Source organism: Barbus barbus (assembly GCF_936440315.1).
Source record: "Barbus barbus genome assembly, chromosome: 37".
In the NCBI taxonomy this organism is placed as follows: Eukaryota; Metazoa; Chordata; class Actinopteri; order Cypriniformes; family Cyprinidae; genus Barbus; species Barbus barbus.
In genome coordinates, this window is record NC_136715.1 from 24759666 (window position 1) to 24775068 (window position 15403).

The 15403-nt window shown below is 40.0% G+C and overlaps 1 protein-coding gene across 11 annotated transcripts in view; it reads right to left on the reverse strand.

Moving 5' to 3' along the window:
- LOC306856487 (tumor necrosis factor receptor superfamily member 14-like) overlaps positions 1 to 15403 on the reverse strand; it is a 43598-nt gene that overhangs the window by 6272 nt on the left and 21923 nt on the right. For 8 of the 11 annotated variants that reach the window (XR_013783021.1, XR_013783022.1, XM_079395808.1 and 5 more), the window contains 6 exons: positions 14390 to 14833; positions 13641 to 13766; positions 13396 to 13551; positions 4296 to 4383; positions 4024 to 4208; positions 3888 to 3928 (listed from right to left, as the gene is read on the reverse strand). Coding sequence is in view for 9 of the 11 variants with exons in the window: in XM_079395808.1 (XP_079251934.1) it covers positions 3891 to 3928; positions 4024 to 4208; positions 4296 to 4383; positions 13396 to 13551; positions 13641 to 13766; positions 14390 to 14519 (723 nt within the window). In the remaining 2 variants the exon portion in view is untranslated. Of the gene's footprint in view, positions 1 to 3883; positions 3929 to 4023; positions 4209 to 4295; positions 4384 to 7026; positions 7366 to 13395; positions 13552 to 13640; positions 13767 to 14389; positions 14834 to 15403 lie in introns of those variants that run through there. The other 3 variants (XM_079395812.1, XM_079395811.1, XM_079395805.1) reach the window with 2 other exon arrangements.

Genomic DNA, 15403 nt, shown 5'->3' on the forward strand with positions numbered 1-15403 from the left:
TCAAATTAAAAGAAACAGAGAAAAAGTAACAATTGCAACTATTAAGGACTCAACGGGGAAGCCTACCAACTCTCCACAAGAAATAAATACAATATTCCAAAACTTTTATGCTAAACTTTATTCATCTGATAATAACATAAGACAAGAGGATATTCATTCATTTTTCAATAATATTCAACTACCAAAACTTAACCCAGAACAAATCAGCACACTGGACAACTCAATCACAGAAAAAGAACTTCATATCGCCCTGAGCCAAATGCCCAATAATAAAGCACCAGGACCCGATGGCTTCCAAGCTGAGTTCTATAAACACTTTTGGTCCATTTTATCTCCATTATTCATCAGAGCAATAACAGAAATAAAAGAAAACTCAAGATTACCAGTGCACATGAACACAGCCACTATTTCACTCATCCCCAAATCTAATAAAGATCCAACCCTCCCGTCAAACTACCGTCCTATTTCTCTCATCAACGTAGACATTAAAATAATCAGTAAAGTTCTTGCATATAGAATTGAAAAAACTATCCCATGTATAATTCACCCAGACCAGACCGGCTTCATCAAAGGTAGGCAGGCATCCAACAACATACGCAGATTATACGATTTAATCCATTATTCATCACTACAACAGGAAAACACCATTATAGTTACTTTAGATGCAGAAAAAGCTTTCGACAGAGTCAACTGGAACTTTTTATTCACCACATTAAATAAATTTGGCTTTGGGGAGTCATTTATTCATTGGATCGAGATTTTATACACATTACCTTCTGCCACAGTCACCACCAATGGACTAACATCACAAAGTTTCACACTGCACAGGGGGACCAGGCAAGGATGCCCACTCTCTCCCTCTTTATTCACCATCTTCACTGAACCCTTAGCAGCAGCCATCCGCCAGAACCCACTCATCAGAGGAATCCACACACCCCAAGCACAACATAAGATTAGTTTATATGCTGATAACATTTTACTCTTTTTGCTAAATCCTCAATCATCTATGCAAGAAATAACTAAAACCATTGATTTATACTCTACAATCTCAGATTATGCAATAAATTGGAATAAATCCTCAATTCTTCCACTACATCAAACCAAATGGGTTGTGGCTGCCCAGATATCACCCATCCCTCTATGCAATGTTCACATCACCTATTTAGGCGTTAAGGTTTCCTCCAGGCTGTCAGAGCTGACTGGACTCAACTTCACTCCTTTACTGAAAACATTAGAAGGCGACCTTCAACGCTGGCTCAATTTACCACTTTCCATCCAGGGAAGAATAGCTATAATTAAAATGACATCACTCCCAAAAATAAACTACCTATTCTCAATGATCCCAACCCAACCTACTCTCACTTGGTTCACTTGGTTCAAATCTTTAGACTCCATCATCACCCGATTCTACTGGAAAATAAACCACCACGCAAACCAACTTCAATACATTTATAAATGGACCCACCCCACTCAGTCAGACATCATATGGTTAGATATAGAACAATCACTCTGCGAAAACTTACGCATATCAGATATCCCATTTATCAGTCAGTCCATTAAACACCACCCATGCTTCAAAGCCTTGACAATAGCTTCGGCTCTGATAGCCTGGTGGAAATATCTCCACATCACAAACACCAATCAGGTTCCATCTAACCTCACCCCGCTCTGGAACAACCCTGACTTTACAAGCAATAAAAAAATCACTCAATTTCCATAAATGGGCAGAAAAGGGTATCACACACATTAATCACATCTTTCAGTCTAACAACCTGGTTTCATTTTCCTACTTAGTCCAGGAGTACGGTATCGAGAGCAGTCAATTCTTGAATTATTAACTCAAATCAGCCGTTTCATCTAAAATCAACACCAGAACCTTCAATCCTCACCTTCCTTCCGCAGTAGCAGATTTAGTTAATATATCCACTCCGAAAAAATTACTTTCCAAAATATATAAAATTATTTAGTCGTGATGTATTGTCAAGTATGGTGACCCATACTCGAAATTGGTGCTCTGCGTTTAACCCATCCAAGTGCACACACACAGCAGTGAGTAGTGAACAAATGCACACACACACACACACACACACACACACACACACACACACACACACACACACACACACACACACACACACACACACACACACACACACACACACACACACACACACACACACACACCCGGAGCAGTGGGCAGCATTTATGCTGCAGCGCCCGGGGAGCAGTTGGGGGTTCGGTGCCTTGCTCAAGGGCACCTCAGTCGTGGTATTGAGGGTGGAGAGAGCGCTGGACATTCCCTCACCCCACCTACAATCCCTGCCGGCCGGGGACTCGAACCCGCAACCTTTGGATTACGAGTCCGACTCTCTAACCATTAGGCCACGACTTCCCCAAAATGGCAGGATTTCCTTTTTAAAGGAAACCTACTGGATAAATACTAAAAGAGTGAATTTATTATTCACTTTATTATTATTGAATTATAACTAATTCAAATAAAACCATAACTTTACCAACAATCAAATGGGAAAAAGAACTTTCTATTGCTCCCGATGCCGATTTCTGGACTCAAATCTGTAAAAATATTTATTACATGACTAAAAACGCCAACCTTCAGCTAATACAGTATAAAACTCTTCACAGAACACACTATACTGGGGAAAGGCTGTCTAAAATGGGATTCACATCAGAAACTTGCTCGCACTGCTCACAAAATTGTCCGGACACATATATCCACGCCACATGGCATTGCCCACCCATTAAACGTTTTTGGAAAGATGTCACTGAATCCCTACGTTGCCTCCTGGGCTGCCGCATCCCATTATCCCCATTACTCTGTCTACTGGCTGATTTATCAACTCTCAATCAGGAAATAACAAACAAAAGGACACTCCTTGTGGCTTTAGCCATCGCCAAGAAAACTATCTTCTTGAACTGGAAATCCCGAAACACTATTCACATAGCACACTGGAACAATTTGCTCACAGAATACATCTCCCTAGAATATTTCTCACCTCCTTACAATACTTCAGAACCACAACACTCCAGATCAGACCTCTTTCAACTCTTACAAATGTGACACGCTGATTCTGATTATTTATTTACCCGCATATTATTATACATATTTATACAAGGTTTTAGTAATACCGAGTATTTTCATTACTACTATTATTATTATTATTATTATTATTAATATCTTAGAAACATTGAGCTGTTGATGGAATGATGTTTTGTATGAGGACGGTAACGGTTTAATGAAGATCATAACACTAAATATACTTAAAATATATAAATATAACTAAATCAGATTTGCCCCCAACATATACCATATACGTTTTTAATGCACTGCATGCTGATTTTAATGCACCACCTCAGCTTAGACATATATACATATAGTTATCTCATCGTGACTGGGAGGAGAGAAGGAAAAAAAATATAATAATAATAATAATTATAATTATAATAATAAAAATAAATAAAAATAAAAATATACTGAGTTAGAATAGGTGTGGTATGTGTTGGGTATATGCCATTATTACATTATTATTACTATTGTTACTATTATTATTACTTTTAATCTCTATTGATATTACTGTTGCCATCATCTCATCACAGAATATTGTTATCATCACCATCTTTAGTATTTTCATTATTATTATTATTTTTATGCATGTTAATATTACTTAAATACTACTACTATTATTCAGATTGTCATGACTGTTTTCTTTCATCACTGTTATTGTCATTGCTGTTTTTTTTTGTGTTCACCATATGTTGTATGTTTTGCACTCCTACTAATAAAAAAAAAATATTTTTTTTAAATAAAAGAAATAAACATGTCGACAGAAAAAAAAACAAAAAAAACAACAGGTCAAATATTAACTTACTGATTATGGATCTTCAGTTGCTGGTTGTATGTACAAGACACCTACAATATAAAAGTATTAGCACTGCTATGGTAATAACAGTAATATATTAAAATTTGTTTTTATTGGCATTTTATTGTAAGAATTTAGTTCTTACCTTCGTTAGGGCGCCATGCTTTATGTTTTCTGTATTTGTTGTGTGCTAATAATGCCACAATTACAGCTGCTATAAGAGCTGCTGCTGTGACTCCAACTATGAGAGCAACTGAAGTCACTTTCTCACAGTCAGCATCAGAGGATGTTGTTCCTGCTTTTACTTCTGTAAGTCCCATAGTCTCACATCTAAAGATATTTAATTCAATAATATCAGTATATCCAGTCTTAGAGTAATCTTTAAATGAAATGAGTAAATCTGTGGACACTACTCACTTTGAATGTGGCAGGCAGGCCATAAGAGAGCCATCTGAATAAGTTCCATTAATGCAGACAGCACATACAGTATCACTAAATCCTGTTCCTGTGAAAATATTGAGATTGAGACATAAAATGTCAGTAAAGCTGCTACTAGTGTTGTTTGTAATTACTGTAGTAATCAGAAAATTACTGACTAAATCAGCAATTTAATCTGAAATCTGCAGTAAATCAAAGAATTATACAGCTTGAAGCTAAAATATACTATAGGCAATATTTGCAGTAGATCAAAACCTTTCATCAAAGTTAAAATAAAAAACCAAGGGTGAGTCCGGAATCGCATACTTCCCTACTTTAAAGTATGCGAAAAACAGTATGTGAGGCGGGTAGTATGTCCGAATTCATAGTATTCGAAAAACAGTAGGTGAGAAGTACCCGGATGACCTACTGCTTCTGCCCGAATTCTGTAGTAGGCATACGATGGACACTTTACTATCCCATGAAGCCACGGGAGAAGAGGCGTCATATTCGAAAAATGGCGGAAGGCGGCGACACGGCTGTTTTCAAGTGTAAGTACCTCAAGGAAAAACGTTGTTCATTGTGGTTAAATTGTACTTGTTTAAAATCATCCAAGTAAACGGCTTACTTGTTGAAGGTTCAACCTATGTAAACAGATGAGACGACTTTGTGAATTGCTGTTAAAAGATGTTTAATCAATGCAGTACATCAGCTTGTTAACGCTGCTTTCCTTGAACAGACTAAATTACATTTAGTAATTTAATGTTTGTTTTTCAAACAAACTAAAAACAAACAACTGCTTGATGCCGAATTGCCGCAAATTCGAGGAAAAGAGGGAAAACTCAAACGACCCCACCACCACCACGGTGATACCGGTATTGTCACACGCCGATTAACCGGTGGGAAAATTTCCTCACCGTCACAACCCTACTGGAAAGCATAATGCTGTAATCAAAGGGATAGAGTAAGTATACAAAATGAGTATTAACATTAACTACACACTCTCTTTACATTTATTTATGTTAGGATCTTCATTGATTTATGCTTTTTTTTTTTAAAGCAAGTTTTATTACCTTTATTTGCCAGGTGTTTACAGTAGCTATATTTTGTCAGTTGCAAAGTGCTTATTATGTGACATTGAGAAACTATTTTAAAGCAATATTTTATAAATATAACTTCAAAACAATATCAAAATATTTTTCTTCCCCTATATGTGTATAAGATGAGGACTTTAAATTTGCGTAACAAAAATGAGTGGGGGGCAAAAAAAGTGGAAATTCAAAATTTACCCCAGGAATAAAGTAATAAATTTGTGAAACTAAGCCCAAATAAATATAACCCCCAAGTGACATTTGTGATGTTGCTAGAATTTCAAAGAACTGTGATATGAATTCCCGGTTTCTGCAGATCTAAAAAGTTCTTAAAATGTCTTAAGTAGTGCCGTCTAACTGATTAATTGCATACAAAATAAAAGTTTGTTTATATAATGTGTGTACTGTGAATATTTATATAAACACACACACGTGTACATTTAAATATTTACATGTGTATTCATGTTTATAAATTATATTTATATTAGGGCCGGGACTCGATTAAAAAAAATTATCTAATTAATTAGAGGCTTTGTAATTAATTAATCGAAATTAATCGCATTTTAATCGCATATAAATATTTGACCTGAGAACAGTGAGAAGTAAGTTTTTTTATATGGATTTTTAAATTTCCCATCCACAAGGCCAACCAAAGCGGTCTCATCAGCTTCTTTGTCCATGTTCACTGTGGTTTGTTTTTGGCTGTTTCTCAATATGCGTTCTTCAGCGATCTTGCGTCCTTGTGTTCTCGTTCTACGTCATCATTAACCGTCGAAGTTCAGTTCCAATTCTCAAGAACGCAAGTACAGAGGATGCATGAAAGTGCCCGGATATGTTCTTGAAACTGAGGATGCATCGAGTGCAGACTTGAGAGAATCGAGCCGTTAGAAATCCCAGAAAACACTGTGGGTGGCCGGTGTACAGAAGCCTGTAAGCTTTAATGTCGCTCTCACAAATACTTAACGGCTCTTCAAGTTGAAAGTAAACATTTATCGTTTTGTTTTGGTTAATTTTAATAAAGTTATAAGACCCGGAGAAAGTCTGCATTTTTATTGGCATATTAAAATGACTCTTAAAAGTAAAACATATAACGCTGTAAAATAAAACAATACAATTATATGAAAGTAATATCTATAATAGTATGAAATGTTTTAATAAGTTATGACATTTTGTAATATTTGTTCATTGGCCGTTTCTTATGCTGAGACTATGCGGTCAGTTAAGCAGGAATGCAGTACATCTCAGTTCTCATAAGTGTGCGTTCTGTGTTCTCGCGTCCTTCCGAGTTCGTTCTTCCAAGGAAGCTTGGCAAGACCGGTCTCCACGAGAACGCAAGTCCGTTCTTTGCGTTCTTGGAATTCTGAACGCTAGTTGGTGCTCCAGTATAATCGGTCCGCCGAAACTCATCCAGTGAGAAACGTTCCGCGGTGCAAAAATAAGTGCGATTAAAATGCGTTATTTTTGTGTAATTAATTAATCTAAATTAACGCGTTAAAGTCCCGGCCCTAATTTATATATATATATATATATATATATTTTTTTTTTTTTTCTTACACTAACTAACTTATACTAGCTTAGACAATAGCAATATGAGTAGAACATGAACTGATTTGCAGTCTTAACCTGTTAAAATGTCTTACAGGTAATCATGCACTTGAAGACCAGGCACACAGTTGTCTGGTGCGGACACACCTGTGGCCAGATTGTCCCACACATTCTTTCGTGCGCTGGCTTTTTGTTTCGGGATTCAGGTTGGTCATCGTCATGATCCTCACAACTTCTAAATCAACAATGTCCCTGTTCTGAAGACAGAGGTTGTGGAGCACAGCACGCAACAACATCTGGCACAAAGGCAGGGCTCGGTTCATTTGCTGGTGGTTCACTTCGGCTGTGACAGCCATATATTGCTCCAGCTACCACATGGAAAGTTGGAGACCCAGGCAGCTGGGCAAAACCTGCTCGCACTGTCTCCAGGTCATCTGCGGTGGGGAAAGAAATCAAGCTTCTCAAAATCCTGAAGACTGCCCTGCTCATTCTGGACACAAAGTCATGCACAGAGGAGCTGGGGATGTCGAAGGCCAGTGACAGCACCCAGTATTATGATGCAGCTGTGTGTGCATATTGTCTATAATGTATATATTATGTATGTATTTATGTACAGTGTTGTGGAGTAACTAGTTACATGTAACTAAATTATGTAATTTAATTACAAAATAAACAATTGTAATCAGTTACAGTTACTGATAAAAAAAAATGTGTAATTAAATTAGTTACTTATGAAAATGTTAATTACAAAGGAGGTTACATCTGATTTTTTTCATGCACACCCACAGACAAATTTAATTGATTTCTTTCATAAATTGCGGCAACTGCTGTAAAACATGACTCCAATGTTTCAGGGGTTTAGGACACAGAATAGGACACATGCTTAGTCGATAACTTTTATTTAATATTTGGATTTATGAATATGCTTTTTTTTAAGATTAACTGTTTAACTGTTAACTGTCAAGGCATTGTTAGATGCCAGTGTTTCCTGTTATAACTATGCAAATATTTGATAAAAAAAAGTATAATAGTTACTAAATTGTTTCTTATGGTTTTAAATCTGTATTTAACCTCAGAATGATCTTAAAGTAAGTCTTATTTTGTGGTAGCTGTGCTTTTAAATTAAATTACTTTAATCTTAATTCAGGTTATGAAGGATCTGTAACGGAGCGAACAACACGTGTGGATCCATTTGCAAGGCTTTATTCAAAGGCGAGGTCATAAAACAAGCAAGGTTCATGCAATGGCAAACAGGAACATCACAGGCAAGACAGAGTTATCCTAGGGCAAGCGTGGGTTGACGATCGGCGAATAATATCCAACAGGGCAAGGCAGAGAGATAATCCAGGTATACGAGCAATAGTCCAAGAGAGGTGCAAACAGAGTTCGAATGGCAAGGCAAAGGGTAAATCCAGGAAACACTAGAAAACACACAAGGCAAGGCAAGACTATGACTACTAAGTGGAGCAAGAGGAGCAGGAAACCACCAGACTGGGGTAGAAGACCACTATGGCGGAGCAGAAGACCACCACAGAGGAGCAGACGGAGCAGAAGACCACCAGGACCTGAGCAGCAGACCACCACGTCAGAGCAGATGACCACCAGAGCCAGACAGCTGACCTCCACGGTGGAGCAGACGCTTACTAGTGCGGAGCAGACAGGGCAGAAGACCTCCACGGCGGAACAGACAGGGCAGGAGAGCACCACGACGGTTCAGAGGAGCACCACAGTGGAACAGGAGAACACCACGACGGATCAGGAACCCACAGCAGAGATTGGAGCCTAGGGAAAACTGAGGTCCACGAGACAGGCATAGCATTTACAGTCTCAAGGACCATAAATAGTGACAACGGAGCAGGCAGGTACTTCAGAGTTCAGAGATAGCCTCCTCGGCCGGTTCAGAGCAGGGCAAATGTTCAAAAGCGGCCTCCGTGGCTGTGACAGAACAGGACGAGGATAGATAAGTGGATACCACTGACACCTCTGGAGGTTCTGCAGCAGTTGCCGCCACCTCTCAAGGTTCTACAGTGGTAATCTCTGGACACAGGGAGAGTTCAGTAACGGTCTCTTTGACTGCAACACAACAGGCTGAGAGTACATTGCTAGGCGCCACCACCATACAAGGAGCTGAAGCGAGCACCGCCACTTCAGGAGGTTCTGCAGCATGTGCCACCACCTCGGAAAAAGCTGCAGCGAGTGCCATCGCTTCGGAGAGCACAGCAGCGAGTGTCACTACCCCAAGAGGTTCTGCAGCATCAGCCGCCACCTCTGGAGACATCACAGTGGACATCGCCACCTCGGGCAGTTCTATGGTGGTGTACCCAGCCCAAATGCAACACAAAAACATCCCCATCATGGGAAGCGTGTCGGACAGGGGAATTAGTGCAGGAGCAGGTGGGTTAAAGTAAGTGGGTTTGGGTATACCAGCTGCGTGTGCAGGCACCAGCGGTGCATCCCTCACACTGGAAACCAGACTGAGAAATCGAAGCACTGACCTTAAATATCTGGGTGTGACAGACAGGACATCACAAGACTCTGGAGGATCAGCTGTGATGTGACGTGGTTCTGGATGGTCAGCGGAGATGTGACTTGCCTTGTGAAGATTAATTGTGACGTGGTGTGACTCTGGATGACCAGCTGTGATGTGGTGTGACTCGGGGTCACCAGCTGTGGCGCGGTGTGGCGCGGGATCACCAGCTGTGGCGCGGTGTGACTCGGGATCACCAGCTGTGGCGCGGTGTGACTCGGGATCACCAGCTGTGGCGCGGGATCACCAGCTGTGGCGCGGTGTGACTCGGGATCACCAGCTGTGGCGCGGTGTGACTCGGGATCACCAGCTGTGACGCGGTGTGACTCGGGATCACCAGCTGTGACGTGGTGTGACTCGGGATCACCAGCTGTGACGCGGTGTGACTCGGGATCACCAGCTGTGACGCAGTGTGACTCGGGATCACCAGCTGTGACGCGGTGTGACTCGGGATGACCAGCTGTGACGGTCAAGGGTGACTTGACTTAGCTCATAACAATCAACAGTGTCTTGGCTTGACTCACAACGATCAACTGTGACTTGACTTGGTTCATTAACATTGACTGTGACTTTACTTAGATATTTAAGATCAGCGGTGACTTGACCGAACTCTGGCAGAGTTTGAGACATATACAGGCTCTGATGCAACAGCCGCGATGTTCATGGGTTCTGAGGCGGTAGCAATGACATGACGGGAATGGGATCAGCTATCGCAGCCATTTTGTGAGCGTGTTCTAACGCAGCTGCTATTTCGGTCATAAATGCAGAGTCGCGTTCTTCCTCCGCAACACCCACAGTAAACAAAGAGCCAACAGTCAACAAAGCATAGTCCATAAACTGAGCGAGTGATGAACACGGCTACCCTCGCGTCTAAACTCAGATTGCAGTGGTTTATTAATGCCATCACAAAAAACTCTATTAAAAAAAACAGTCCGGTAGATCAAAGTAGCTTGCAATGGCTAAAGATTTGTGGATATAATTCTCCAGCGATCGCAAGCCTTGTTTAAGGGGTAACAAAATTCTTGCCATTTCCATACCTGACCAATGTTCCTTGGAAAAGCCGCTGGATCCTTGTGTGGCCAAGTATTTTGTAACGGGGCGAACAAGACGTGAGACGTGCGGATCCATTTGCAAGGCTTTATTCAAAGGCGAGGTCACAAAACAAGCAAGGTTCATGCAATGGCAAACAGGAACATCACAGGCAAGACAAAAAGCTATCCTAGGGCAAGTGTGGGTCGACAATCGGCTAACAATATCCAACAGGGCAAGGCAGAGAGATAATCCAGGTACACGAGCAATAGTCCAAGAGAGGTGCAAACAGAGTCTGAATGGCAAGGCAAAGGGTAAATCCAGGAAACACAGGCAAGAATCAAAACACCAGAAAACACACAAGGCAAGACAAGACTATGACTACTAAGTGGAGCAAGAGGAGCAGGAAACCACCAGGACCTGAGCAGTAGACCACCACGTCAGAGCAGATGACCACCAGAGCCAGACAGCTGACCTCCACGGTGGAGCAGACGCTTACTAGTGCGGAGCAGACAGGGCAGAAGACCTCCACGGCGGAACAGACAGGGCAGGAGAGGCAAGGCGAGACTATGAAAACTAAGTGGGCTCCGTAGAGTAGCTATCGCTTGGAGAGTGATATACGCTGTACAATACTTGGCAATGACAGAGAGGAAGTCCAAGGCTTATAAAGTGTGTGTGATCAGCTGTGTAATCAGAGCAAAGTGAGATTGGTGACAGCTGTGTGTCATCAGTGCAATGGATGATGGGAAATGCAGTCCAGAGGTGACCTGCAACAGTAGCGTAGTGCAAGAGTCAATGTGGTGAGCGAGTGACCTCTGGTGGTGAGGAAACGGAAGTTCATGGACTGGATTCGTGACAGAACTAATCAGTGTTGAGTACTGTGAAATTAACCATGTCTAGTTTATATGATGATTAACAGTTGAAAACATTAGAAATTTAGAGAAGTTATCAAATGTAATCAGTTTAGTTACACTACTTATTACAGCTGGCTGTGGTTATTTTATTTTTTTAATTCTTCTTTTATTCTAATATACACATATATACACTCACCTAAAGGATTATTAGGAACACCTGTTCAATTTCTCATTAATGCAATTATCTAATCAACCAATCACATGGCAGTTGCTTCAATGCATTTAGGGGTGTGGTCCTGGTCAAGACAATCTCCTGAACTCCAAACTGAATGTCAGAATGGGAAAGAAAGGTGATTTAAGCAATTTTGAGCGTGGCATGGTTGTTGGTGCCAGACGGGCCGGTATGAGTATTTCACAATCTGCTCAGTTACTGGGATTTTCATGCACAACCATTTCTAGGGTTTACAAAGAATGGTGTGAAAAGGGAAAAACATCCAGTATGCGGCAGTCCTGTGGGCGAAAATGCCTTGTTGATGCTAGAGGTCAGAGGAGAATGGGCCGACTGATTCAAGCTGATAGAAGAGCAACTTTGACTGAAATAACCACTCGTTACAAACGAGGTATGCAGCAAAGCATTTGTGAATCCACAACACGCACAACCTTGAGGCGGATGGGCTACAACAGCAGAAGACCCCACCGGGTACCACTCATCTCCACTACAAATAGGAGAAAGAGGCTACAATTTGCACAAGCTCACCAAAATTGGACGGTTGAAGACTGGAAAAATGTTGCCTGGTCTGATGAGTCTCGATTTCTGTTGAGACATTCAGATGGTAGAGTCAGAATTTGGCGTAAACAGAATGAGAACATGGATCCATCATGCCTTGTTACCACTGTGCAGGCTGGTGGTGGTGGTGTAATGGTGTGGGGGATGTTTTCTTGGCACACTTTAGGCCCCTTAGTGCCAATTGGGCATCGTTTAAATGCCACGGCCTACCTGAGCATTGTGTCTGACCATGTCCATCCCTTTATGACCACCATGTACCCATCCTCTGATGGCTACTTCCAGCAGGATAATGCACCATGTCACAAAGCTCGAATCATTTCAAATTGGTTTCTTGAACATGACAATGAGTTCACTGTACTAAAATGGCCCCCACAGTCACCAGATCTCAACCCAATAGAGCATCTTTGGGATGTGGTGGAATGGGAGCTTCGTGCCCTGGATGTGCATCCCACAAATCTCCATCAACTGCAAGATGCTTATCCTATCAATATGGGCCAACATTTCTAAAGAATGCTTTCAGCACCTTGTTGAATCAATGCCACGTAGAATTAAGGCAGTTCTGAAGGCGAAAGGGGGTCAAACAGTATTAGTATGGTGTTCCTAATAATCCTTTAGGTGAGTGTGTATATATATATATATATATATATATATATATATATATATATATATATATATATATATATATATATATACATACATTTAATGAATTGGTGTGTGTATATAATTATTATAATTTATTTTTATTTGCATTCATTTAGTACAATAAATTACTCAAAATCAGCAGGTTCACAGCTGTGGCTACTTTTATTCTGAGGTAAATTTTACTTGCTATATATTCAGTAAATGGTTTACAAGCTGTCGACGAAGGGGTAATCTGCGAGCAGCTGACCGACGCAAAAATGCAGATGAAAGCGGTAAGAATAACAAAAACACATCCCCGATGTTTGTTCAGCATAGTGGGCTCTTTAAATTTTCGTGCTGTCGTGACGACATGGCGGATGTAGTACGTCCGAATTTCATTCATACTACCCACATTCATACTATATAGAACATACTTTTTTAACGGTCAGGAAGTACATTCAAATTCAAATGTAGTACCTACTTATGCAGTATGCGATTTCGGACGCACCACAAAACAATACCTGTTCTTGTTTTAGGACAGCTTTGACGTACTTTTTTGATCCACTTTAAATGTTGACTGCTGTACATTCTGCATGCATTTTATCCTGTTTTTAAAAATTCTACTATAGAGTACATACACACTCACCTTTCTGTTTAATATATTGTCCAGGTTTACATGCAGAGTGCTCCACTGCTAATGCACAGGAGCCTTTATTTCGTTTTATGCAATGGAATCCTTCCTGAGGCTCACAAATAGTATCTGCAGAGAGCGTGCAGGCCTTGAGCACTTTTAAATGTTGGGCTGTGAACACAAAAACAGAAAACCTAAGCATATTGAGAGTTTTTATAAATCTTTACCATAAATTAATGCTTTTATCACTGGGCACATACCTGGATCACACACAGTGCACGGAAAACATGATACAAGTCCGTTAGGTTCATCTGTATATGTTGATGTAAGACAAGGAACACATGTTGTACTGGTATCTACAGTACAATGCCAATAAACACGGTTTCCTGGAAGAAAAAAAAAAGGTAAAATGTGTTTGCTCTTGAATACTAACATGGTCATGCAACTTTTTTGTCAAGTGACCTCTTTGCTGACAAAACAGAAAACAGTGTATCTTTGTGCTTGTAAAATTTTAAGTTTAACTCTTTAGGATATTAACACTTATCCGTTATATCGGGTTAACATCAAAATTACTTTAGGCCAGAATACACTACATAACTTTTATAATCTAACAGATTCTTAACAAACACTAGGCATCATATGCTTATCGACTTTGATACATACATTAAATGAGGATCACACAATACCAGACTTTCCAAATGCTCTTAACACAACTCAGGCACAAACATGCATCTCGTTGTTAGAGACATATGACAAATGAAAGTGCTACAACTGGCTAAAAATATTAAACCTGTTTGATCTGCTTCAGCTAGAATCATAGCCTGAAGCTAAAAAGCTGAGTCTGTATTCATAATACTTTTTTGTAAAATCTGTCTCTGCCTGCCTAAAAGCTATAAACTGTCTCTAACTTTTGGCATCTAGCACCAAAAAGATTGGGCAAAAATCTGTCCAAAAGTAGTGTATTCCAGCCTTTATCATACAGAATCTGAAATAAACATTTGTACTGTACCGGGGGCACACATGGGGCAACATTCTCCATCGATCTCATATTCAGCACGGGCACATCCACAGAAACATAGTCCCAAATTAGCAGCAATGATGATAGAAACAGTGGATATAATGGTCCTTAACAATAACATGTTAATAAAGTGCAAGCCAGGATTATTTCAATTTGAAAGTAAATAAAAACGATTCACCCTCAGATTTCATGAATCTGTTTTTTTTTTCACAACTTCACATTAAATAATGAATTCGATTCAGTTCTTGGCATTCCTGTCCACTGAGAGGGACTTTAGGTCTGTGTTTTTATATGATGCATATAAGGGCTGTTTCAGATCCTGATGATGTTTGATGGAGGCTTTAGAAGATGCTTTGGCAGAGACTCCAACAAACACTTCTTCCTCTTCACACTCGGCTTGACTCCTCTTGAGTAAACAGAGTAATCAGGTTTATTCTGTGAAGAGTTTAAGTAAAAAGGTTAGAGCTAATGTTCTATATTAATGTGCTATTATGAATATCTGCTTTAAAAGTGTCAAAGGCTTATTAAAATGTCAAAAGATTAATAGCAGTGTTTGATAAACAAAAGTAAACATGCTATCCATCATATTTTTAATGCAGAAGTAAGCCTATGGGCAAGACCTCCGGTTCATTAGTAGCTATATAAGGAAATAAAAGAGAAGAATAACAACGTGCATTAAACTGTTGCACTACAAACCAGTGTGATCATAATTAAGATAATAAATTAAAATAACAAGACACACCAATTCTCAATATCAAGCAGCAAACCCAACGGTTTTGTACAGCAAAAAAATAGCTGGACGTGGATGAGACGGGAAGTCTGGGCCCAGTTGCACGAAAGCCCTTAAGCTAAGAAATCCCTTAGTTATAAAGTTAAGGGAACCCTTAGTGAAACTTGAGTTGCAAAAAAAAAAAAAAAAAAAGATAAATCCTAAGGGTCAACATAAGGAACCTTAAGGCTGTTATTAATATTCCCCTTCATCTAAGTGTTCCTTTAAGCATTGCT